The sequence below is a fragment of the Crocodylus siamensis genome, chromosome 12 (assembly GCF_052110815.1).
Source record: "Crocodylus siamensis isolate JL-2025a chromosome 12, ASM5211081v1, whole genome shotgun sequence".
Lineage (NCBI taxonomy): Eukaryota > Metazoa > Chordata > Crocodylia > Crocodylidae > Crocodylus > Crocodylus siamensis.
The window spans coordinates 35,218,690-35,242,746 of record NC_143406.1 but is presented as its reverse complement, the minus strand read 5'-3'; the positions used below and the strand labels follow the sequence as shown (position 1 = coordinate 35,242,746).

At 44.7% G+C, this 24,057-nt stretch overlaps 1 protein-coding gene across 2 annotated transcripts in view; it reads right to left on the bottom strand.

The window, feature by feature from the left end:
- The window catches only part of XYLT1 (xylosyltransferase 1), a 333,774-nt gene extending 313,213 nt beyond the window's left edge, over positions 1–20,561 (bottom strand). For both annotated transcript variants that reach the window (XM_090023581.1, XM_090023582.1), the window contains exon 1: positions 20,181–20,561. In XM_090023581.1, coding sequence (XP_089879707.1) covers positions 20,181–20,432 — 252 coding nt within the window. In that variant the 5' untranslated portion in view covers positions 20,433–20,561. The remainder of the gene's footprint in view (positions 1–20,180) is intronic.
- Positions 20,562–24,057: the final 3,496 nt, after the last annotated feature.

Here is a 24,057-nt window from a genome sequence, read left to right as displayed (position 1 = left end):
CCCATCTACAATCCTTCCTACTTTAGCTCAATTGGTCAGCCTCTCATGAAGTCTCTGCACTGGCATCCTCCTTTAAGTAACCCTAGCTGAGTGAACGTCAGCCAATTACTGCTCTTTCTGCTCTCCCCAACTCTGTCAAGCTGTTATAACCATATAAATTCTGTCCTCTAAAATCCAGAAAGATGTTTTACAAGAGTGGCACCCTAACATAGTAACTTTCAAATACATGTATTTTTGAGCTCCTTGGGAAATAAATGCAAAACATGCCTGGGTCCACTGCCAGGTCAGGATCCTTTCTGCCCCGAAATGGGATGGACTTGATTTGCCACTATCATCTACAAACCCAGACTGTCGCAAAACCCCCGGTTTCTTTTTTTTTTAATTTTTAAAATGCATTCCCTCCCCTTCCCCAACCATTTCTGACTTTGTCTCTGCCCTCTCTATCCCTTACAAGTGATTTCAAGTAGTACTAGGTATGCTAAGTTCTTGTATGCTATTATTGTAATAAGCCCCTTTTTATATATTGTAAATAGTGTTCTGTTCTGTTTGTGTTGATTTTTACTGCTTTATATTGTATTCCTATCATTTGTGCATTGATTTTTATTGTTTCATGTTAATATTGTACAGTTTAGGCCTGTGTCTGTAAAGTTATATCAAGTATCTATTCCCATCTTGTCCCCATGCCCTGTTGTGTAAGTATGTTGCAATTCTGTAACCTCTTCCATGTGAATTGTTTTTCCTTGAATGCCTGAAACAAAAGAGTGAATGGATGAGTGAAACACAATGATAGCAGGACCCCCTACTAAATCACCCCACCATCAGAACCAATACCTGGACCAACGACCCAGCCCTTGGAGCCACCCTCAGCATTCAAGAAACAAGAGATGAGGCGACCCACCACTGTGCCAAGGCTGCCCTTGCTCAGTATGAACATCTGGAGCCCTCTGGAACAGGGCTGACATTACCTGGACAGGCCCTCCCCACAGGAGATCACAGGTAGTCTGCCCCATAAAAAGGAGCGGTGAAGACTGACTCTTTGTGGCATCATCTTCACGTGGACCAGACCTGCTCCACGTCACGCTGCCTATCAACACAGAGGCCCTGCCAGCGATGCCCTCTGGACAACACCTGCTGGAGAAAGACCCTGACTGGCCATCAAGGACCCCCTCCCAGCCTGGATACGTAGCTATCACCCCCATCCTCTCTACAACCAAGGACTTGGACTCCGTTTCTCTTCCCTACCTGGACTTCAATCCTTCCACTGAGTCTCTTTCTCCTGCTGCCATTGTGTGAGAGTGCTTGTGTGAGTGTGTGGGAACCAAGCTGTACAGTACAGCATTCATTTAGTAAAACTGCTATCTGGACCCCTGAGTTGGGTTTTGCTTTACTACGGCTCCAGCCCTGCTCCAATCTCTGCTCCTCGCCCCTCTAACTTCTGACTCATTTCTCCCTCTCCTGATTCTGGCTCACCACCACTTCCAACACCTGTCCCATGCTCCTGTGGCTCCAGCCGTCCTGAGCTCCTCTCTGCCTGCAGACCGCTGTTTCTTTGCTATTGCCCCATCCCTACTGCCTTCCCCCCAATCTCTGCTACTGCTATTGCTTCATCTCCACTGCCTTTTCCCCTGATCTCTGCCACTTGCTCTTTAGTTACCAAGTACCCCAAGCATAGGTACCACAGGCAAGCAACACACACACACAGTCACCTGAGTCAGTGTTTAATCTGTGTGTATATATGTGTATTGTGTATTATTTCAAGTCATTATCATTAGAGCGTGTATCTGCTTGAATTGGCGATAGGTATGCATGTGCCTAGGCTGGTAATCTTGGATGTGTATGTGCCTGAGTTGGTAGTGTGTGTGTATGCACCTAACTGATTTGTGTGTCTGTATACGTGCAATTGTACACCACACCCTCCTGATTCACAGCACAATATTGAGATCCTGAGCACTGGCCTGACCCCACAGGGCAACAAGGCCTGCCATAAATCCAAAGTATAATTTTCCTATTGCAGTGCATTGAAACAAACTGAGCTTTTTCTACTTGCATAGACAGGGAGTTTTGCTAGACCAGCTCTCTCTGAGCAGGCTGTCTGAGAGCAGTTGTGTGCTGCCTCTCCAGTAGCTCATCACCAAGTCAATGACCCTACATACAGGATGCTGGGAAACTCTTCCTTAGCAATACTGAAAACAAGCTCTCACTGCTTTATGGACACAGAGAACTGTAGATCTCACAGAAACTGGAATAGGAACATCTTCAAAGACCAGGCTGGTTGCAGTATACAACCACATGGCCCTACTGTAATACAAATGACAATCTAATGATAGTAAATTCGGTGAAAGAAAGGATTGTCATCCCCATTTTCCTGATGGAGAGCTGAGGCAGGAGGCAGCAAGCACATGACTCATTCAAGATCTCACAAGAAACCAGTAGCAAAACTGGGAACTGAACCCAAATGTCTTAGATCAGCAGTTCCTAAACTGTGGGTGGTGACCCCAAATGGGGTCAGTACATCAGCAGATGCAGTCGTGGGTGTAGAGGGCTGTGGGTTGGGAGCAAGGGGTCACACTAAGGAAATGGGGTCATGCTGAGGAAAAGTTTGGGGTCAGCTCTTAGCCTGGTGTCTTGATCACAAGACTAGCATTTCTTTTCGGCCTTGTTCCTGCTAGACGTTTTGTTTGTCTTTGGTGTTTGGTTATGTTTCGACTCAACTTAACCATACATACGACACGTGCTGCCCTAGCCACCACAGTTCCAAAAGGAAAAAGTGTGTGGCTTACCTTGATCACGACTAAACTCAGGGCATGCTATCATGTACGTGTCAGCTATCCCAAGTTGACTGGCAGTCAATAAATGTGAGTTAAGCCTAGTATAGGCAATCCCCTGCAAGGGACACGGGTGCCTAATTCCACTGACTGTCTGAAACCTCGGTCCCCCCCACTGCCCTATGATTAGAGCTGTAAAAAAGTCATCTTATAAATGCTGGCTGAATTAAAATTAGCCATTGCTACCATGAAAAAGAAAAAAACCACAGAATATATCTAAGGCATTTAACATACCTTTAAACTGAAATTAAAACTTCCATGAAATTAATCACAGTGCAAAATTCAATGTATATTATCTTCTTATGCATGCCCATCTTCAGTAATCCCATGTATGATGAAACCATTAACACAGTGTAATTTAGAAAGAGGTTTGATAAGGTCAATAGAATAAGGAACATGCTCACTTGCCCAAGAAAAATATCTTGTATTAAAGAGCTGCAGCAGTTTTTCCAAAATCATAAAAATCTGGTGTTATTGCTGAAGAATCTCAATCACATTCAACCAAGAAGGATGATAAGTCAGTGTTTTTCTTTCAATCACTACACAGTTTTTTGTTTGCGCACTTTTATGGATATCCTCCATAGACAAGAAGACAGAGCAGCTAAGCAAACGAAAAGTAGAGCACCCCTGGATTCTGACATACTTTATACATAGTAAAAGTTAATTTTGGGGGGAAACGATCAAATCATACTGACCCACATTCTAGCCTCAAAAGAAATAATAAGATTAGACACGGCTCATATGCTGCCAATAGTTTGTTTTTTTTTAAATCATGGGATCCTTAAAAGATATGTTCCTTTCCAACACTTGCGAGGAATGGTTTTGGTCCTTTGTTGCGCTTTTTCAGGAGCTCCAAAACACGAAATGGAGTAGAAACTAACAATACAAGATAAAGATGTACATACAAATTTTAGCTGGTTAAAGCAAAATGTAATGTTGAGTGAGGACAACGAAAAGGACCTAGATTTTTTGCAAGTAATTTCAGTTAAAACAACCCAAAAGATAAGGCCATTTGGTTTTTAATATCTAGCTTTTTAGTCTGTCACGATCCCTTTAAGCTTCTTCTCGTCCAGATTTGTATCTGATCCTGAAAGAGACTGAGCTCCCCAATTCCCCTCTGCTGACTCACCTGCACCGTACGTGCTCAGCATCTACCTTAGTCCCCATTTGGCAACGAGCCCCATACATACACATCTGACTGCAAGACTGGAGCCTTAGTTTTAAAAATGTCACTAAGAGCACTTTGCACTCCCACTGATCAAGACTGGATTGATAGTAAAAAACATGGCCAAGATTTGCAGAAGTGGCTGGTAATTTAGGATCCTCAATCTGAAGGAGCACAAATTCCAGGAAGTGTTGACACGCTACAGATGACAGGGCCCTTTAAACAGGATATTCGAATTTACAAGTCAAGTCTTGAAAGTACAAATGCTTACTCATAGGAGTATTTAACCCATTGACCCGAGACAGAGGGCATAAGTGTAACTGCTCATCGGTTTAACCGAGTGGTAAAGTTAGGCCCTGAAATGTTTTTTTAACTTTGTAAAGAGAAAAATATGCACCAACAATGCATTACCAGAGAGAAAACGCAAAAAAATCCATTGCACCTCTATGTGATTGTGCGACTGTAACCTAACTTACTGCAAGAGCATAAAGCATCACAGCAGCTGTAGAAAAAACACCTCTTACAAACAGGAAATATGCTTGCAAACCAGGCAATACATACCTGGTAGCAAAGAACCCTACACCCAACAGCAATGTCCAATCTTTTGTGCCTCATTACGTATTGCAGCAAGTTAATAAGCAATAATGAAAAGGAAGGAAAATAAAACTGCACAAGTGTGTTTAGTGATCATTCATCCAACTAAAGAGAAACACTGATCCAGAAAGGGTCATTAATATTTCCTGAGGTATCTGCTAGAGAATCAAGACGGGCTGCTTTTCAATTATTCTATTAGCACTTGCTGCACCTAATTTACAGGGTAATCTCTTACTAATGTGTAGCCAAACTTTGCCCTAAAATCAATGGCACAACTCCCAATCCCTTCAGCCAGAACAGGATTGAGTTCAAGGACTACCGGGTATAACTAAACACCAGAAAATAAAAAAGTGAAAAAGATGAAGAAAACAAAAAAATACAACCAGATTTTTTAAAATTAATAATTGATGGCAAATGTTTCCTACTCAGCTAAACAGAAAAGACCTTGTGTGACTCAATCCAATGCCCAAATCAAGAGAGCATCTTCCATTGACTTTGAAAGAGCCATGGATGAGGTTCATAGACCTGAGTTTAAAGCCCGGTTGTGCCTGGCTGAACTGCAAACAGAATCCAGAGATTCAATTAATAAATACATAGCACAACACCAGAGCACCCTTATATTCCCCCTGCTCCATCCCCCAACTCTTCTCTCCCACCCACAAGTGCTGCATAGTCTAGAAAAAGAACAAACAGAAAGTATCTATAGGATATGAAATTGCAGTGACACTTCAAAAGCAACCAAATGCTTTATCTGTGGTGGCTCTGCCCACAGTATTTGAGCACAGAGTTCCTCAAAGACCATTTTAATTCTAAGCAGAGATGTGGGGTGGAAAATTTGCCAGTGCTTTATTTTTCTGTGGGAAATTTTCCATGTCTAAAACTGGATGCCGATAGCCGCGATGACAAACGTTGCTGAGTACTGCGCAAAAGAAAAACTCTGGAGCAAAGACATCATTTGGCAGGCAGCAGAGACGTGTTTCCTCTTGTGGTGGCAGGGGTAACACTCGACTGTTGTCCAGGATTGCTCTAAAGATCCCAAGCATCCCACCAACAGCAGCTTCTGGTGAACAGAAGGGGAAGGCTTTCATCTCAAACAAGACAAAAAAGAGGAACAGACTAACAAATGAACACACCGCTAAGCTTGTTCCTATTTCTCAACATCTCTTGCTTCTGGAGAATCCGTCAGAAGCACAATTAGTGAAGAAAATGCAGCGTGATGATAAGCTGCCCTTGCCCATAGACTCATTTAGCAAAAGAGAATATGGTTCAAGTAGTTCTGAATCAGACTGGTCTCAGTCTGATTCTGAAATGGACCTAATAAGTGGTGCAAGTGCTTCTACAGATAGTGACAGTGAAACTGGAGGTGCCGCAATGACTTCGGAGGAAGAGAGTTAAACTCTGTGGAAGTAGATGAGTGGACAGCCGTGGCATATCATGCACAGTTCTTTGGGTGTGCTAAAATTAGTGTCAACAGTTTTCAGTGCCTTTGTTTTTTTCCTTAAAATTTAAACAATCAGTGTAAGGGAAGTACATGCTATTGTGCACTGTCTTTACATTTTTGCAAGTATTGCAATAAAAATAACTTCTTTCCACATAGAGCTTTACATTTGTTCAAATATAACATTTAAACCACATTAAGTGTGCTCTGTTTAATTTTTCTCCTAATCAAATATTTCACTTCAAATACTTGTGGCTATTGGGATATAAAATTAACATGGGGGTACTTTTTTAGTTTTGCTTACTAAATATAAGTCAAATAAACATGCTAAATCAGATCAAGCTCTATTTAGGGCATTGGAAAATTTTCCAATTCAAAATTTTCTGGAAAACCTACATCTCTGATTCTAAGAACCACATTCTTCCCTCGTTTATACTGGTGTAAGTGTATCTCACTGACGAGGTGTTGCCACTAATTTCAGAAATACTCTAGATTTCTATCAGCATAACTACGAAAAACTACCCTGAAGGTCAAACCACAAAATCAAATATCCTAATGTTAACAATTTGACAATGCAAGACAGTTGTTCGATCTAACACACCAGCAATGGCACCAGAATGGGCTAATGGAATAATTACTATTCTATTACTTTAGACCAGCAGCTGGCCACCTTTTAAAGTGCTGAGCCAGACTGATCCAGTTCAGGCCTGAGGCAAGGGTTGTGCAAAGTGGGCCCTATTCAATTCGGATTCGGCCCGAATCAGGGACAGCGATTCTATTCGTTGATTCGGATCACTGCCCCGATTCTATTTGGCCAAATCCCAATCTGAAGATTCGATGCTGATTCAGCAAATCAGCAATTCAGACAGACATGGCTTTAAATGTTTTTTCTACATACCTCTAGGTAGCAGGGGCTTGTGAATGCTGCGATGCTGGGGCAGATGGACCGTGTCACAGGAGCGCGGGGGGAGGGCCCTCAGCACGCTTAGCAGCAAACCCAGAAGTGGACCAGAAGCACTTCCAGTCCACTTCTGGGTCCGCTAGGGAGCATGCTGGGGGGGCTCCCCACGACCTCCCAGCTCAGCAATCAGACCCAGGAGGCACCAGTTGCCGAGCCGGAGGCGGCCTCCACACTCTCCCCGGAGGACCCAGAAGTGGACTGAAAGTGCTTCTGGTCCACTTCTGGGTCTGCTGCTGAGTGCACTGGAGAGTCCCCCGCGCTCCAGTGGGACACACCATGCGCCCCACCACTGCAGCATTCACAAGCCCCTGCTAACTAGAGGTATGTAAAAAAAAAAAAAAAAAAAATTTAAAGCCATGTCTATGTCCGAATCTTTCCCAATCGAATTGGAGTGTTCTGATTCGATTTGGAGAGATTGAAGCCTCCTCTGATTCGATTCGGATTCAGACGTGGCCGCTGAACTGAGCCGAATCTCTGACAAATCTAATCGGGGACCAAAACTTCACACACCACTTTTCTCCACAAAGGCATGGGAAAAGCAGCTGCTGCCAAAGCTCCCCTCCCACCCCTCCACTGTTAAATGCCACCCAAGCCCCATGTCCACAGGCCAGATCAAATGGTTCTGTATGCCAGATTTGGGCTGTGGGCCATAGGTTGCTGCCCCCTTGCTTTAGACTTTCACATCAAATAAGTTAGCACAGGAGATCACGGGTTGAACTAAAGAGCCCAACCCTACTCTCCAGCATGTATCATGGGATTAAGGTGCACGACTGTAGGGCTGCATTTTTTAAATAATCACTTCAGCGTCCTGGATGGGACCTTTTCATGTCTGTTCTTATAGAACCAAATTATATGAAGAAAAAATACGCTCAAGCCAGCCCTTTCATATAAAAACTCTTTCAGAAAAGTTCTGTTGCTGAGAAACATGCTTAAACCCAGATCCTGAACTCTGCTTGCAGTAAAGCTGTCCTACAATCAAATGAGACTTTTTTTGTCCTGCGTCTGGTCAAATCCCCCCTTAAAAATATGACTACCAAGGCATGTTCAATAGACTATGAGATGTGTATCTTGAGATTTCCAATGGACATGATGGTCAAACAGCAAAAGGGACAGTTTTTACCCAGGCTCTACATTGCTGGAGCAGGGCCCATACAATTTGATAGCTGCCTCATTATTTCTTACTCTTCCCATGGGAAAGAAGTCTTGCCCTGCAGCTTAGGGCTTCAGCTAGTCTGCTGCAGGTCTAAGGGAGGGACACATCTTCAGTCCCCCCAGGACTAGAGCAACAACTCCACAAGCCGGCAGCCAGATGAGCAATACCTTCCACTCTGCCTCAGCTTCAGATAAGCTCTCTCAGGGATAGGGTCAAAGGAAATAAGATGGGATACCACCATACCCTGTAACTGGGAGGAAGCAGCAGACCAGCAAAGCTTTTTTTTTTTAATAGCATAAACATATTTCAAGCCCTTTTTCATCTAGTAAATAAAATAGCCTTCAATCAATCAGTCTCATGTTTCATTAAAAGGAACCCAACAGAATTCACCTACAGCACTGCCCTACCTCAGTGATTCTGCACCAGGTGCTGGGCTACCCGGGGTGCTGCCGGGTCCTTAGAAGGGTGCTGCAAGGTGTGAGGAGATAAGCAGATAAACTAGGCTCAAGCCTGTGCCTGCCTGGACAATTCCCCCCACCCCACTGTGCAGCCCTTGCATACAGAGATAAGCACTGTAATATATAAATTAGTTTCTGAAACTGGGTACCACTCAATTCACAAAAGTTACGGAGGGGCGCCTTGAGTCCTATGAGGGGTGCCTCAAGTACAAAATGTTAAGAACAATTGTCCTGCCTGGACAGGATTATAATTGCTCAGCTGAGTATCACAGACCCTATCCTGAGTTCCCTTTAGTTCACATTGTATTACCCTGTGCTTTCAAAGCAAGAGGAGATTTGATTTCTATCTTCAGTTTTCTGTGAAGTTCCCAACAGACAGAGTGCACAGCATAGCAATCACCATGGATAGTCAGGTGGCCAGAGGCTTGTTACAGTATTTTGTCACAGAAATTCTAATAAATGCCAGGCCTGATGCTGATCATATTACAGTCAATAGAAATATCACTGTTTGCAGCAGGGTCAGTCCATGTGATCTGCCCAGAAACTGTAAGCTCCCACTTACGGTTGCTGCTCTACCAACCAAAGCAGCAGCATACTACCAGAAAAATAGCTGAATATGCCCAGATATGCACTTACAAAACTAAACAGGCAAGACCAGAGCTAAGAGTAATTTTAGGGAACATGCAGGAGGGTTTTCTCCTTCTAGAGTTTGCAGCTTAGGCTGAGATCAAACTACAGTTATTATCGTAATTATTATTTTAATAAAAACTAGCAACTTATCAAAATATTGCACTCAAGATTTGTACTTGTGTTGTAAGACTGCCAAAAAGGGAGCGGATTCCTCCCTGCAGATGTACTGCTGCTACTACAGCATGTGCTCCCGATAGCCAGCATCTCCGAGATTCTACTTATGCAGCGCTGTGATGAGACTCAATTTCAGTGCATGCCAAAATGTAAGCAAGCCGAGGCATTATAGCAGTGAAAAATATTATTATTCTTCTGGTGTCCAAGCTAACAGCTTTGTTTACTCCATTTACACTTCTGCTTCTTTGTTTGCGTTCTCTCCTTTCCGACCAAACTGTCAAACTTGAATGCCTAAAACAAGGCACCTGATCTATATTTAAGTGCATGTACAGATAGCTGTACAGAGGTTTAAGTGGGAAGAGCAGCTTTTAGGCATCTAAATCAGTGTAGCTAGGTGACTCAGTATAGATTTGCATCTACAGCTCTAGCTATATTTCAAAATTCAGACCTTAGAGTGTAAAAAAAAATGTGCTGCTTTTCATCAGCTAACACTGGACATTTTTATCAGGTGTTTGCTACTTTTAAAAACAGGTTTTTCTTCCCAACATTAAGAGGCTCCCAGCAGCAGGCAGCACGTGCATGCAGAGAGATTCAATTTAAGTGTCCACAACTGAATGAATGGTCACTTAGCTGCTTTCTGCTCCAAAAAGAACAGCAGGCGAAGGGGGAATATTTATTTCAAGAGGACTCAGAAAGGATTAAGGACACGGGGGAAAAAGCATGACGTTCCCCTCCATGATAGGGCCAGGTACGAGCTTGGCATGCTGTTCTGTTGACATCCCACATCACGTGAGAGAGCTCCATGCCCAGTAGCCAGACAGCTGGGTGAACCACTCACGAATAGTGTAAATTTACAAAAGGATCCCTTAATCTCTGAAGGTTATCTATTGGTTTCTGGAAAGCATATGGAGTTGGGCTAGTCTGGCACTATTTAAGCCAACTCACTTTGGAGCAGTTAATAAATGTATTGCCTTCTACTGTTTTCCCTTCAAAAATACATTTTCACTGAAGCATGTTCTCCTCAAAGGATGCCATTGTAAAAAACAAAGCTGACCCCAGATGAGTTGATTTAAGAGGAAAAAGTGAGGACATTGCAAAAATTGAGAAAGCACAAAATACAGCATTAAGAAAGGTAAGATTAAAAACCTGAAGCATACAGAAAAAACCTCCAGCTGCAACATGTCAAAACCCAAAATATACAGCCTCAGGACATATAGGGGCTGCAGTCTGAAGTTAATAACTACCCATGTTGCTTGGATCCAAGTCGTGGTTATACCCAACTTTGCAGTGTCATCTTTTTCCTTAGAACTCATTTTTAAAAAAGAAAGGTCCCATTCATCAGTGCTCTCTAACATTACAGAGTACAGAAACAGCAGTGATGTGAAAATAGACCATAATGCAGGAGGCAATAAGGATTTGACCTCAGTGCCAACCACACTCTTGTGTAAAGCCTTCTGTTCCTCAGGCAAGCTACTTTATTGAAATGACACTTGTCTATTCTAAAGTTTAATTCTGTTACCAAAAAAGAGCCAATTGCAGACACGGTATAAATAGTTTGCCCCTTAAGGGATCCACTGATCATCTCTGAAAATAAGAAGGTCACATGGTAAGTGGCCTGTAGTGACCCCTGCAATATTTGACATAAAAAGATGAACTCGACAAGGTCACATCATGTGCAATAGCAGCACCATAGGGCGTTTTTACACATGTAAGCACCGCAGTGCAGGGTGGTTTTCAAAGCACCCAGCGGTGCGATGCTTACAGTTGTACAAGCGGTGAAATGAGTGTGAGCACTCAGCAAATGGCAGTGGTATGCTTTTGAACTAAAATACATAGAAGGTACTTTAGTTAAAAAACGCACCGCTGACACTGTCTGCATGCTGACGCATGTTTTACTGCTTATACAACCGCACGCGATGCAGAGCAGTGCATGTCAGCTTGCGTGCAGAGCAGGCTCAATTAATCGAGTCTGCTCCAAACAGGTGGATCTCCAGTGCGTTGCGGGGCCAAAAAGTATGTGTATAAATACCCATAATGTCTAGGGACAGAAGTTACACACAAACCAGTTTGTGTAACCAGAAACTGGTTTAAACCTGTAGCAGAACAGACATTAAGGGCACATAAACCAGTTTCAAAATGGCCAAAACTGGTTCTGCCTGCCCGGTGTGATGAGCAGAGTGGCATGGCAGCAGCAGCTGGAGGCCAGGGGGGCAGAACAGCACCCCTGGCCCTGCAGCCTGCAGCTTGTGATGTAGCTGCAGCCACCAGGTGCTGCGCAGGGCAGGGCAGGGCGAGCATCGGCAGCTGCAGCAGGCAACCGCAGAGCCCACCGAGCTGCCTCCGAGCTGGCCCAGGCAGCCCTACCCAGCCAGCCCCCACCCGTGCTGCTGGGCCAGGCTGTCACAGAGCCACAGCCACTGGGACATGACAGCCCCACCCGGCCTGGGTGCGGGGAACAATCTAGCCACACAACACCCATGGCCTCAGCCCAATCCGCTGGGAAGGCCCCAGCCCCTGTGGCCCAGCCCCTATGGCCCCTCCGCATCCACCCTCAGCTTGGCTAACCCCAAATGCTTCCCTGCATTTCCTGAGTGAAAAGGGAATGTCTATCCACTTGCAAATTGGTTCAAGCTCTGCAGGTTAGACTGACCTGCAAAAATTGAATCAATCGCAGGCTCTGGCTTTTTGAATGTCTGTCCCTAGACAATGTGACCTTCAGTATTTCTGGCTCCTGGGCTGAAGGGGTCAGTCTACTCACTCAGAGACTAAGGTCATCAGTTTGGCAAGGCACTTACCTATGTGCCTGATTCTGAGCATATGACTTGTGCCACAGAAGACGTCATCCCACAGAAGTCAGCAAACTACTTTTTGTCTTAAAGTTAGACAACCCTCCTTTATAATGACCCTACACAATCTCTGATGATAAATAAGGCTCTGGTTTGCTGAGAGAGCTGTCCATCATACTGACCCATCTTCCCTCACTGTTTTCTTGTACTTCTGTATCTAACCACTGTCCTTATCTTATACTTAAGACTGTAACTTCTTTGGGTCAAGAACATTTCTAGGTCAGTGTTGACACAGCACCTAGCAAAGAGAGGTCCTGATCCACGATGAGAGATGACAGGTACTACAACAATACAGATATCTTAAGTCCTTTGTTGAGTCAGCAAGTATAATCTCTCAGAGCCATAATGATAGTGAATATTATATTTATTACATTTGCGATTTAGACTGTAAGCTCTTTAAGGCAGGGATCTGTTCTCCTTCATATCGGTAAAGCATCCAGAACATAGACGGCACCATGCAAATGAATAATAATTATATATCCGCGTGGGTCATTATTGTGCATAATGTAAATGACTTGCACTGATCCAAGAGGAAATGTTGTCATTTGGAAATTAAAAGAATGAAGAAAAATAATCATTACTTCTTTGCTGCTATTACTATAACAATAATCACATTTGCAAGGCCAGAATCCTCAGCTGGCATAAACTGGCATAGTTCTACTGACTTCAGCTGGTGGAGACTGGCAGAGCTCCACTGAAGATCTGGCCATCATCTCATCTAAAGATCTCAAAGCATTTTACAAGCAGCAGTTATTTAAGACCCCTAACCATGTGAAACAAGCAAGCTTCATTAACAAATTCTGCAAATGGGAACACTGAGTCACAGGCAGCCTTAAGGCTAAAATTTTCACATCTAAGCACTGGTTTCAGGTGCCTCCATGTCTGTGTGCCCAGTCTGAGACACTGGTTTTCAGAGGTACTCAGCACCAAAAACTCCAATTGAGATCAAAGGAGTGGCAGGCACTCAACCTGGGTACCCGACGGCTGAAACCTCCAAAAACTAGAAGCGGCTTTTGAAAGTGCAATTGCAAGTACGTTGTTGACAATGACAAAACTCCCTGGTAGTGCTGAGAAGACAGCCCAGGTTTCTAATGCAACACTCTTTTTTTTTTAAACACAGTTCTCTTTGGTAGTGTCATACGGCATGAAATTAAAAAAAAAGAAAAAAAAAAGAGAAAGATGGAACTGGAGCCCCTGTTAGTCTGAATATGAAACTTAAGTACCTGTAAATGTTAACCATTTTAAGTTCTGTCTGGACAAAAATTGGGTCTCTCTCCAAGTCACAGTATCTTATCAATTTAAGCAGTGAGTTTTATATCTGAAGGACTTCCACGACTGCCCAGTTCCAAACAGGAACAAAACTGAGTTCCAGCTCTGAAAGAACTTTTTACATTGTTAAGTTTGGACCCATTAACTTATCTAATGAATAACCTTTCAGCATCACATTTCCATTTCCTATGAACAGCTGCTACTGAGCTATGTCCACAAACCTTCAATAATCATAAACACACACACACCAAGTTCAACCTTTTTTCTATGACTGAAGTTAACAACGAAATACCCATTGAATCTAATGTGTGCCAGATCTAGCCCTAGCTACACAAAGAAAATCAGAAGGAATTCTGATTCAAATCCACCTTCAAAAAAAAAAAAAAAAAAAAAGTCACGGCATGTAACAATATCTGCAAATTGTACACAATTCTTGCTTTTATCCTACTCCCGTTTCCTCATCTAGCACTAATAAAATGTTCTGCTTTATATACTTCACTTTCAAAACAGAAGGGGGAAAAACATTTTGGAAAATATTTCTCACTATAGCTCAAAGAAATGACAGGTAATGAGGGTGTTTTATACTGTAAAGAACCATTTGCAATACTTGATGACAAGTAAATGGGATTTGTAAACGTCTCCTGTACAACAGCTGGTCCTCCTTTGCTAAAACAAGAACACCGAATAGACTTTTATTTCAAAGGGAACATCTGCAAAGACCTAGCATATATTTTAAAAAAAACAGAAAAGAAACAATGGCCTGAAAAAGAGAGAGACTTCCCATGGCATCCCCAATTAATAAAAATCCATTTCATGAAAAATTTTCCCATAGCCTCACAGAAAAGATGCTTAATGAGATAACTGCTACAGGAGTCCATGAATCTAATCTGGCTCTAAAGCTGTTCTTAAATAATGCATACATTAGTTCTCTGTTGCTGAAAAGATTTGTTTGTTTTATTAACATGTGCCGCCTTAAGTACTAAGTCTTTGTAAAATTATTATGCAGTTCTCTAGCTCCAGATGTATTATTCTCCCCCCCTCATTATAAAATGATTAGTCGTCTCCACTGTCCTTTTCAATTGTTATTAAAGTTGTACTGCAGTGCAATTATGCTCGTGATAACTAGCAGAGCCGTAGTGAACGGTCAAATCAAGATTATAGACCCATCTTTTTTCTGCTTTGTCAGAGCCTGATCCTACCGAGAGCCTCTCTCAGTACACCCCTCTTATGCTCCCAGTGCAATCGGATACCGTGCTCAGATGAGTGAGGGATTGACGGTTCTGATGCATAGTTCACACAAGGTTGAACATGGCATGAAAAAGTCACCTCACATGTACACTTATTTAAATCAGTTTGGCCTAGAACAATTACAAACAAACACACAAAAAACAAGCCCCAACTACAACTGCTTTTGCAGTTTGTCCCTTTGCTCCCAGTTCCATCTACTGAGAACTGGAATTCGCAGGACCATGCTTCCCCCCATCCAGACCAGACACAGCGAGGGGGAAGCCCTGAGGGCTGAGGGGATGGACGGGAACCATCCAGCTTCCCACCCCACAGCATACTATTGGTGTCAACTCCGTTCCAACACCCAGCAACATGGGGTAAGGCGATGGGCAAGGCACGCTGTGAAAGGCCCTGCTTTCTGAAAGCTTTTGGGAGAAGGAACAGCTGTTTGGCAGGTGGGATTTGGAAGAGTGCCGGACTGCTCCTTGCTTTCCCTTTGCTGTGCATTTCAGCTAGCTGCCACCAGATATTTTAGAGCTGCTGCTAGCTGACAGCATTTTAAACTAACCAATGCTGGTTAGAGCTTAGGGCAGATGGCCTTTTTATCCTCATCAATTCAAAGATGTTAAACAAATGAAACACAGAAAACCCAACTCTGGCAATAACCTCTTGGCTTCTCGCTTTTTCAACCTCATAGAGTTTATCCTGCACATGTATAGCTGAGCTCTGGGGGAAGAAGAAGGTCTATTTCTTTTGCTGACTGAACACACTCTACTGGCCAGCCCATGAAGTAGCACTGGAAACAGCCTCACTTAAACCATCTTTCCAGCAAGAGATTAAATATCAGATTCTCTCCCGTACAAAAAAAAAGAGGGTAAGAAGCTCAAGTCAAGGGGGTGGAGGGAGGGTGGGAAACAGACTGGTGTTCCTAAAAATCCCTGGGATTTGCAAATCCTCAAAACCAATTTTTCATGCGCTAATCTTTGCTTGGAATTAAACAGAAAGGGACTCCTCATTCTCCCCAAATATGTAAGATCCCGATCCTCTCATTTAAGTGCTCTGCTACATGCTGAAAGAAACGTATAATTTCTTAAATATTAACATACAACATTTCAAAACTCAAGAAGAGCTTGAATCCTACATTATCAGGCAACAGTTAGATTTCACTGCACTAATGTATTAACAAAGTTACTCCGCCATATTATACATAAAACCTAATGGTGCTGCATGACACATGACATTAAGGAAAAGTCTTGCAGCCTACAACAGTCACACTCAGCAACTGAATCCAGGAAGAAGCCACAGCTGGGTAATGCAAGTGCATCCACTGCAGTGCATAACTGTATGTCACTGCAACATTGAGTCTGAGCTAAGATCACAGCAGAGGTTATGCTGTCACATTCCCCTCATCAGCAGCAACCCTGAAGCAGAGATCTGAATTCCTCTTTTCTTTCATTAGGCTCATAACCCAAAACATCCACCACCCCTAACAAGCTGTGTTTAAAAATCAGAACTAACATTACACTTACTCCATTCTTGCAAAAAGCTGTTTCAGTGCTTTTCAAAGATAAAAACCTTTAAAAAAAAAGAAGCGATTCTCAGAACATTGGTTAATTGCTATGTACTATCAATACTTAGTTTTGCTGAATGTATAATGCTTCTGCAAGTATTCCTCAAAAGCAGCAAAACATATGCATCGTTACAAGTACCCACTTGAGTCAATACTGCTAATACAATGCATATTTCCTTAAAGACATCTATAATGTGGTTTAATTAAATGTGGAACAACTGCAGGAAACTGGCTTGTGAGAAATGAAAGCTCCAGCTGTAACTAGCCAGGGGACCTGCCGTAGTAAATTTTTTCCGGTTGTGGAAAAGCTCAATTCAAAATTCTAAATCTGCCTCTTCATGTTTGATACATACCACCTTTTTATTCCCATACACAGAGCAGGAGCAAAAAAGGGAGTGAAAAATAATAATGAAAGTAGATGTTGGTCATCCGCGTCAATATTCAGACATGGTTTTTAATAGACAGAAGGTGGGACTTTATACGGTCTACGTGAACACGAAAAGATAATCTTCTTGAAGGACACAAAAATCAAACTATAGTTAAAATAAATGGTTTGTAGGTGATAGGTCTAACGTAGTAGCCCTCAGTAGAAACATTTAAGGGCATTTTTAATATGGTTATGATTCTGTTGGAGAAATGGAAAGTGATCAAGCTATCAACTATTTCAAACAGACTGAAACACTGAGAAGTTCCCTCTGGGCACACCAACAAGTATTTTAACGCAAACTCCCAACTAACAGACTGAATGATAAATATGCTCTGGGGGAGAAAAAAGGACTGTATTCTGTGATCTTATGACTAACTTTTTTTTAAAGGAGCAGAGTAATACATAGCACATCAGAGATACTGATGGAACTGATTGAAAAGGTTAAACTTGATGTATTGTTTGACTGTAAAATAGGACTATTATATTCAGACCAGCCAACTTCTTCAGACATCCTAAAACAACCTGATATAAGCAAACTGTTGAAAGCTTAGGTTGAAAAGGAAAGCTCATATCAACTCTGTACCTAATTTGTGTTCTGGCATGAAAAACAGGCACAAGAAATCAAGAGGTGTCTTCTCTCACATTGATTTCAAACAGGTGCAAGTCTACCGACTTCAACAGGAGTAATCCAAATACATCATATCTGAAGTCAAAATCAGGACCCATACTCCTTATTTTTTGAACTAATCTCTTTTATCCAAATATAGTTTTTCTCGTCTTCTTGTCACCAAAATATGCGTTGCATTTAGGGGAAGAAGGTCAAACACTCATAGGCTATGAGCATTGTTAATTCTGCCTACCAACTTCAGGGTCAGGGTGCTAAAGCAAAAATTGCAACAGATCAAATTTACTCAACTGCATTCCATTGTGCATATTTTAATCAATATACGGACAATGTTTTGAAGTAATTTTAAAGACAATTGATACTCCCATGATGCAGTTTAAGCAAAACCTCAAACGCTGTGAAGTTATTCTTAAGACCCGTGGCTAAATCACCTCTCCACATAGCATTTGAATATTGTTTCTATATTATTTTTGTTAAGGTTCCACTGCGGTCTGACATACAGTTACTATGTAGCTAAATTGAAGATAACAGATACACAGGACACATCTTCTAAATCAGGGTGGTATAACCGGTGGCTCACGGACCATGTGCATCCCACAAGCTGCAGCCCCCAAACTGCTGCCCAGGCACTGCTCCCCACATTATTCTGGTGCAACAGCTTCCCCTCCTTCCTCTGGCTGCCATTTGCTAACCCCGTTTCAGAGAACAGGGCAGTGTGGTGCAGGGCAAGGAGCTCAGGATGAGTCTGAGCCATGCAGGGGTGGGTAGGGCAGGGATCGTGCCTGTGTGGGGCAGCAGGTGCAGCAGCAGGGAGGGCGCCCATGAGGACACATGTTGCACCAGGAGGAACGGGAATCACACCTGCACGATGCAGCAGGGCAGGGGGGCAGGGGACAGCACTTGGTGCCGCAGTGGAAGAGGGGGTTAACTGTGCTCTGGATGGCCTGGTGGCCCATGGCTTGCCTGGTGCGGCCCCCACAGCTTTAGAAGTTGCGTAGCCACGATCTAAATCACTTCTTCATCAGGAACTTGATCACTCAAGAGTTAAGTCCTTAAGCAACTAGTAATTTCTAGCATTAAAAAAAAAAAAATTAAAAAAAAAAAATCACAGTATTCTAAGTACACATGTCCCTGGTGTTAGAATAAGTAGTGCACAGTGTAAAAAGCACCAAAAACAAGCATTTCCTTCTGTACTTTGAGCCTCACACAGCCATTATTTCAGGCCTCTGTATGACAGAAGCTTACGGCCTTCACTTTTAGTAGTAATGCTGGCTACGCAGCCCATGCAATACTGTATTTTCTAGGAAGTGCTGAGAGTTTTAACATAGGCTTTGCAGACTTATTATTTTATATTCCAGAATATGATAATTTGATGGCCTCCTGCAGCCAACAGCTCAGAGGCACTGCTGTTCAGGACCTCAGGCTGAGCCTGCCCCCTTCTGGCTGGCTTCCTTTGATTGTATTAGGGGCAGATGAGAAGAACTTACTTTGGGTCTAATCCTAGACTCTAAAGATATTTCAATTAATAAACCCGCAAGTGGCAAAAACTAAACACAAGGACTTGACAAAAAATGAAGAGGGGGTGGAGAAAAAAAAAGAGTAGATCTACAAAGGGGAGGAAAAAAAAGGGGGAGGGGGAGGGGGGTGGGGGTGGGGGTGGGGAGAGAGAGGGAGACAGAGAAAGAGTACCAGGAAAAAAAGAGTAAGGTTCGAGGGGTAAAACCCCAAAACATATTGAGACATTAAAGTGGAAGACTGTGGGGAAAAAAGAGAAAGAAGCATGAATTTTAGAGTTTACATCTAGAAGCCAACTGCAGTTGTGCATGCACTGTACCCGTGCATTATTTTCCAGAGAACTGTCCCTGAAATTTGGCAATAAAACGTTAAATCTCCTCTGATAGTGGGGAATAATTTCACGCAACGCATTTGTGGCTCAGACACATTCAGTCATCTATGAAGAGAAGTCGTATCTAAACCTGCGGAGACTCCCCCTTTCCATCTTAGGCTGTGAACGCAACCAAACCCAGGGACGTGCACAGCTGGAAGGGGAAAGTGCAAAACTTCCCCAAATGCCACCGACGTGGAAGTGCATTAAACCGAAGCTCATGGACAAAGGGAGCCTCTCTGTAGCTGAGGAAGTCAAGTACCTGTTATAGCTACTGAAAGGCGCTTTACATGAAAACCAGCAAACCTACAAACATCACACACCCACTTGCCATTCAGAAGTGTAATCAGAAATACATTCCCCCCCCCCCCCACACACACACACACACACACATTTCTGAAAACCCAGCGGCTCCCGGGGATATAAATACACAGTTGGGGGAGGCAAAGGAGGGGAGGGGAAGGGAGAAAAGGGGGAACAGCCACAAGGTCCTCCAGCTCGCGGCGGCTGGTGCGCTGGCGCCGCGCGGCATCCCTGGGTCTCTGCCGCTCCAGAGCCAGCCGGGCAGGACCGCCGGCACCTGGGCGGGTTTCGCAGGGCGCCATCCCGTCCGAGACAGGACAACACAAGCCAGCGGGCTCCCCCAGAAGTGCCCTCCCCCCCAGGTTGGGGATCCCCAACGGAGGCTCCGGAGAGGACTCCCAGGACGAGGCGCCCCGCCAGCCCTGCCCTCCGCGGCAGCGCTATCACCCGGGGGAAAGTCTCGGCCGGCCTCAGGGCCCGGAGCCTCCCCCGCCTCCGCCGGCCGCCGGCCCGGGCCCGGAGGACGGCGACCCGCCGGCGGGGTCGCAGGGATGGCGGCCCTGGGGCCGGGCCGGGCGCTCGGCGAAGTTCCCCGCGCCGCCCTCGCCCCCGGCGCCGTGCCGCACCTACCAGCGCGCGGCCGTGCAGCGCCGCCGGCCCCCTGCGGTGCTGGTGCGCCCGGTGGTCGCTGCTGCCGCCGCCGCCGGCGCCCCGGTCCCGCTTGTCGCGGCCGCCGCCGCCGCCGCCGCGCCGCTCGTCGCCCGGGTCCAGGCTGGTGAAATTCCACACGACCAGCGTCTGCAGCAGCAGCACCGTGAGCGCCGCGATGAGCGCCGAGTGCGAGCGCCGCGCCAGCCGCCGGCCGCACGGACCCGCCACCATCTTCGCCGGGGCAGCGCCGCCGCCGCCGCCGCCGCCGCCGCCGCCGCCTTCGCCTTCCCCCGCGCCGCCGCCGCCGCCGCCGCCGAGCTGCCGCGAGCCCAGAGCCGCCGCATCCGCCGCGCACGGAGTTTTCAGACGGGCTGAGCCAGACGTCAGCAGCGCGGGAGGAGGGGGCGGGGCGGGGCGGGGCGGGGGCTCGGCGCTGCACCCCGCGGCGCGCGTGGGGACAGGTGCGGGAGGAGCCGCCGGGCGGGGCTTCCAGCTCCCCTGGGTGCTGTCCGAGCCAGCGGATGCCCCAGAGCAGGGGTGAAACCCCCGGGGGGGCCCCACGCAGGCACATTTCCAAAGCAAATCAGCCGCTCCCCTCAACTCCCCTTCTCTGCCCGGGCTTTTTCTCTTCTTCAGGATCTCAGCTTGGCTTCGGAGGGGCCTTTCAAGATGAGCGTGGCTCCAGGCAGCCCGCAGCAGCTGGGTTTTGCACCTCTGCCCGGTGCCCCCCAAGCCATGTCGAGACACTTGCCGGGCACCCGCTCTCCTCGTGCCCACAGGAGCGTGCAGACTTAGCTCTCGGAAACAAACACGTTTTCGGGTTTTCTAAAGCAAGCCGGCGCTGGGGCTGGAGCACCATCCCTTCAGACACACACACACACACACACACACAACACATTAGGAGGGAGATTAAAGAGCAAAAGCAGTGCCAGACACAGAACAGGCTGTTAAAGAGCCTAAATACTATTAGTTGCAGAACCTCTGCAATTTCCTGGAGCCAGTGACGCATCACTGTATGTTTGGGTCCGAGGTGACTGCCCCCATCCTCCCACTTTCTCAAGAACTGCAGATGTTTCCAGGTCAGTTTAACTAATGGATTGTTTTAGCTCCTTTTCCCTTGGAGCGGGTAGGGGGGCACCGGTCTCCTAACCTGAAGTCCCGAACAGTAACTTTTCAGACAATAATAGAAATGTATCTATCTGTACTAAATTGCATTCCTTCTTCAGTCCCCGCCTTTAGGAGCCCAATGTGCATGTTAAAAGATCAATCAAATCCGAGGGCCTTTTCCAGTTGGAGTAGGAGTTTTAAATACAAAACATAATTTGAACTTAAATGAGGAAGTGAACTGCTAAACAGAGCTTGCAGCTTTTTCTTGGCTTTGTTTAATTTCATACCTTAACCTTAACAAAATACGTAGCAAGATTCCAAAGGTATTTTGTGTTTAGAGACCGCAATAAATAGCCTTGTGATACCAGGAAACACTTGTTTTCACAAACAGTATTCTCTGTGGAGGCTGTCAAGAAGCGAGACAAGTGAGGGATAAACACGATGAAATATTACTACAGCCATTAATTGTTTCTCCAGAAGATGTATATAATTAGGTAAGTAGACGTGTAAATGTTCAATTATTGTTCTTTATACTTCCAATCTCAGCATCCTTATGATCTGATACAGCTCCAAGTACAGAACATCTGGCAGAAGAATTGAAGTAATACAGGTCCTAGGATGAGTAATCCGTTATTTTTCACAGATCACAATTTTGCATCTCCTATGGCAAGTGATAGCTTTGAGAGAAAGAATCAAGGAATGATTCAATAAAGAGAGGGCTCATGGCCTCTCCCTGGCTCTAATTTCAAACGGGTTTTTTTATGCTGATTAAAATCTGTTGACTGAAGTAATGGGACTAATTTACAGTGAAGTGAAATCTGAATCAGGTCCAAAACAGGCGCACACTTTTTCAGACCAGATATTGTGTAAAGTGGCATACAGCCTTACACGGGACTTGGAATACAGAGATCATGAATCATAGAGAAGTAGATCTAGGAGGGACCTCCATCTAGTCCAGCCCCCTGCCAGATGCAGGATCATCCCTATGCAAACCACCCTGTATAAATCCATTGCCTAACCTACTGGCAAACCGACACAGGCAACCCTGACACAGCCAAGGAACATAACACCCTCATCTGCCACAGGTAAAGCAGAGGGACTGTGGTGACCAATGTTTGGCTGCTGCAGAAGTTAAAAGTCAAGGAAGAGGGCCACACCCTCTACAACAAAGGACGGCAACACTCACAGGATGCATCTACAAGCGCAGTTAATGTGATGGGATAAACTCTGGTGTAGTTTGCACTGGAGTCAGCTGCTCCTGGGCGCAGCGTTTGCACGTGTGCGTGGGACCGCAACAGTCTGAGCTAACGTGCAAAGCCCAGTGGCAGGCACCCCCACACTTTAGCACCCTGATGCCCCAGCCAGCCCCTGTCACCATCTACACATGCATTTTGTCACAATTACTCCACCGTGGGATAGTACTGTCCCCGACAGTACTATTTGACAGCAGATATAATTAATTTACTGCATCGTAATACCTGTGCAGAGCTAGACATTGATGCTTTATGGTGGAGCTGGTCAATTCTGCAGTAAAGTGCACATGTAGATGCACCTATAGTCTGTACCAATATGACTATGGGGCAAAATGCCACCCTGACCCCAAATATGGGCAGCAAGTCATTCCCAGGCAAGAGCTCTCTCATAGCTTTCTCCATGCTTTTTTGTTTGAAGGATAAACAGTTATGTGGCCAGACCCACAGCTGGTATAGCTGAGACATACCTATTTATACCGGGCAAAGACTAAGTCAATTGTTCTTAATGAGAAAAGTGTCTATGATAAGAAAAAAAATGTTGACAGTGCCAGACTTTTTATAGCAGTTGCACATGCATGACATGTTGGCAATCCAGAAGAACGTGGGTGAAGAGTTTGAACAAATATTCAAAGTTTTCTGAAAAAATATTTCAAAATGCAAATAGTTTGAATATTTCAGGTATTCATATCTTATTAATATATTCCATATTTACGTATCTTTCTGCGTTCGAAATTGTTATTCATAAGTGGCAAATCATTTAATGACTTTAAAGATACATATTAACAAATTCTTTGATAATTAGATGAGCTGTAACACTGAAGAAAGCCCCTTGTTGTGCAATAAACTAAGAAGAGTTAAATCTTCTAAAGGAATTAGCTTTCTGAGGTTCTCAACTTTAGAGTGCCCCTTCAGCATTCCTTTAAAGGGGCCTAGTTTTCAAGGGTGTTCAATCCTTCCTGGAAAGCAGACTATCCTTTAATGCACCCAAATTAATATATTAGGCACCCGGAATCACCAACCACTTTCAAAAAGACACAAATGCAGGGGCTGGACTATAATTTCTCTTTACCCTTATGAAACAGAAATGATAACATTAAAGTTGATGCGATGAAGAAGAAAAAATCCTGATATGCATTGCCTGCAGGCATTCTGTGCTAAAATGCATGCTGCATTTATGCAATTTCCCTTTCAAGAACCACAACACAATTAAAAACGGGGTGCTTACCGTGTTTGGGTGTGATGCCACGTGTGCATGTGATGGGGTTAATCTTTGGTGACTCTTCATTTAGCAGCAGCGGGGGGTTTTGTGCCTTCCCTGCTTGCTTCAAGATCCTCCTCAGAAGCTCCACATTACCAATGGGATTTTTAACACAAACTCCTTTGCTCTCAGTTTATAAATCCCTTCAGATTAAATGTGACTCAGCTGCTTCCCTGCCCCCAAGAAGTCTTGCATAGCTTCTGCCAAGAGGGGTCCCCCCCCTTCCCCCACCTTGGTC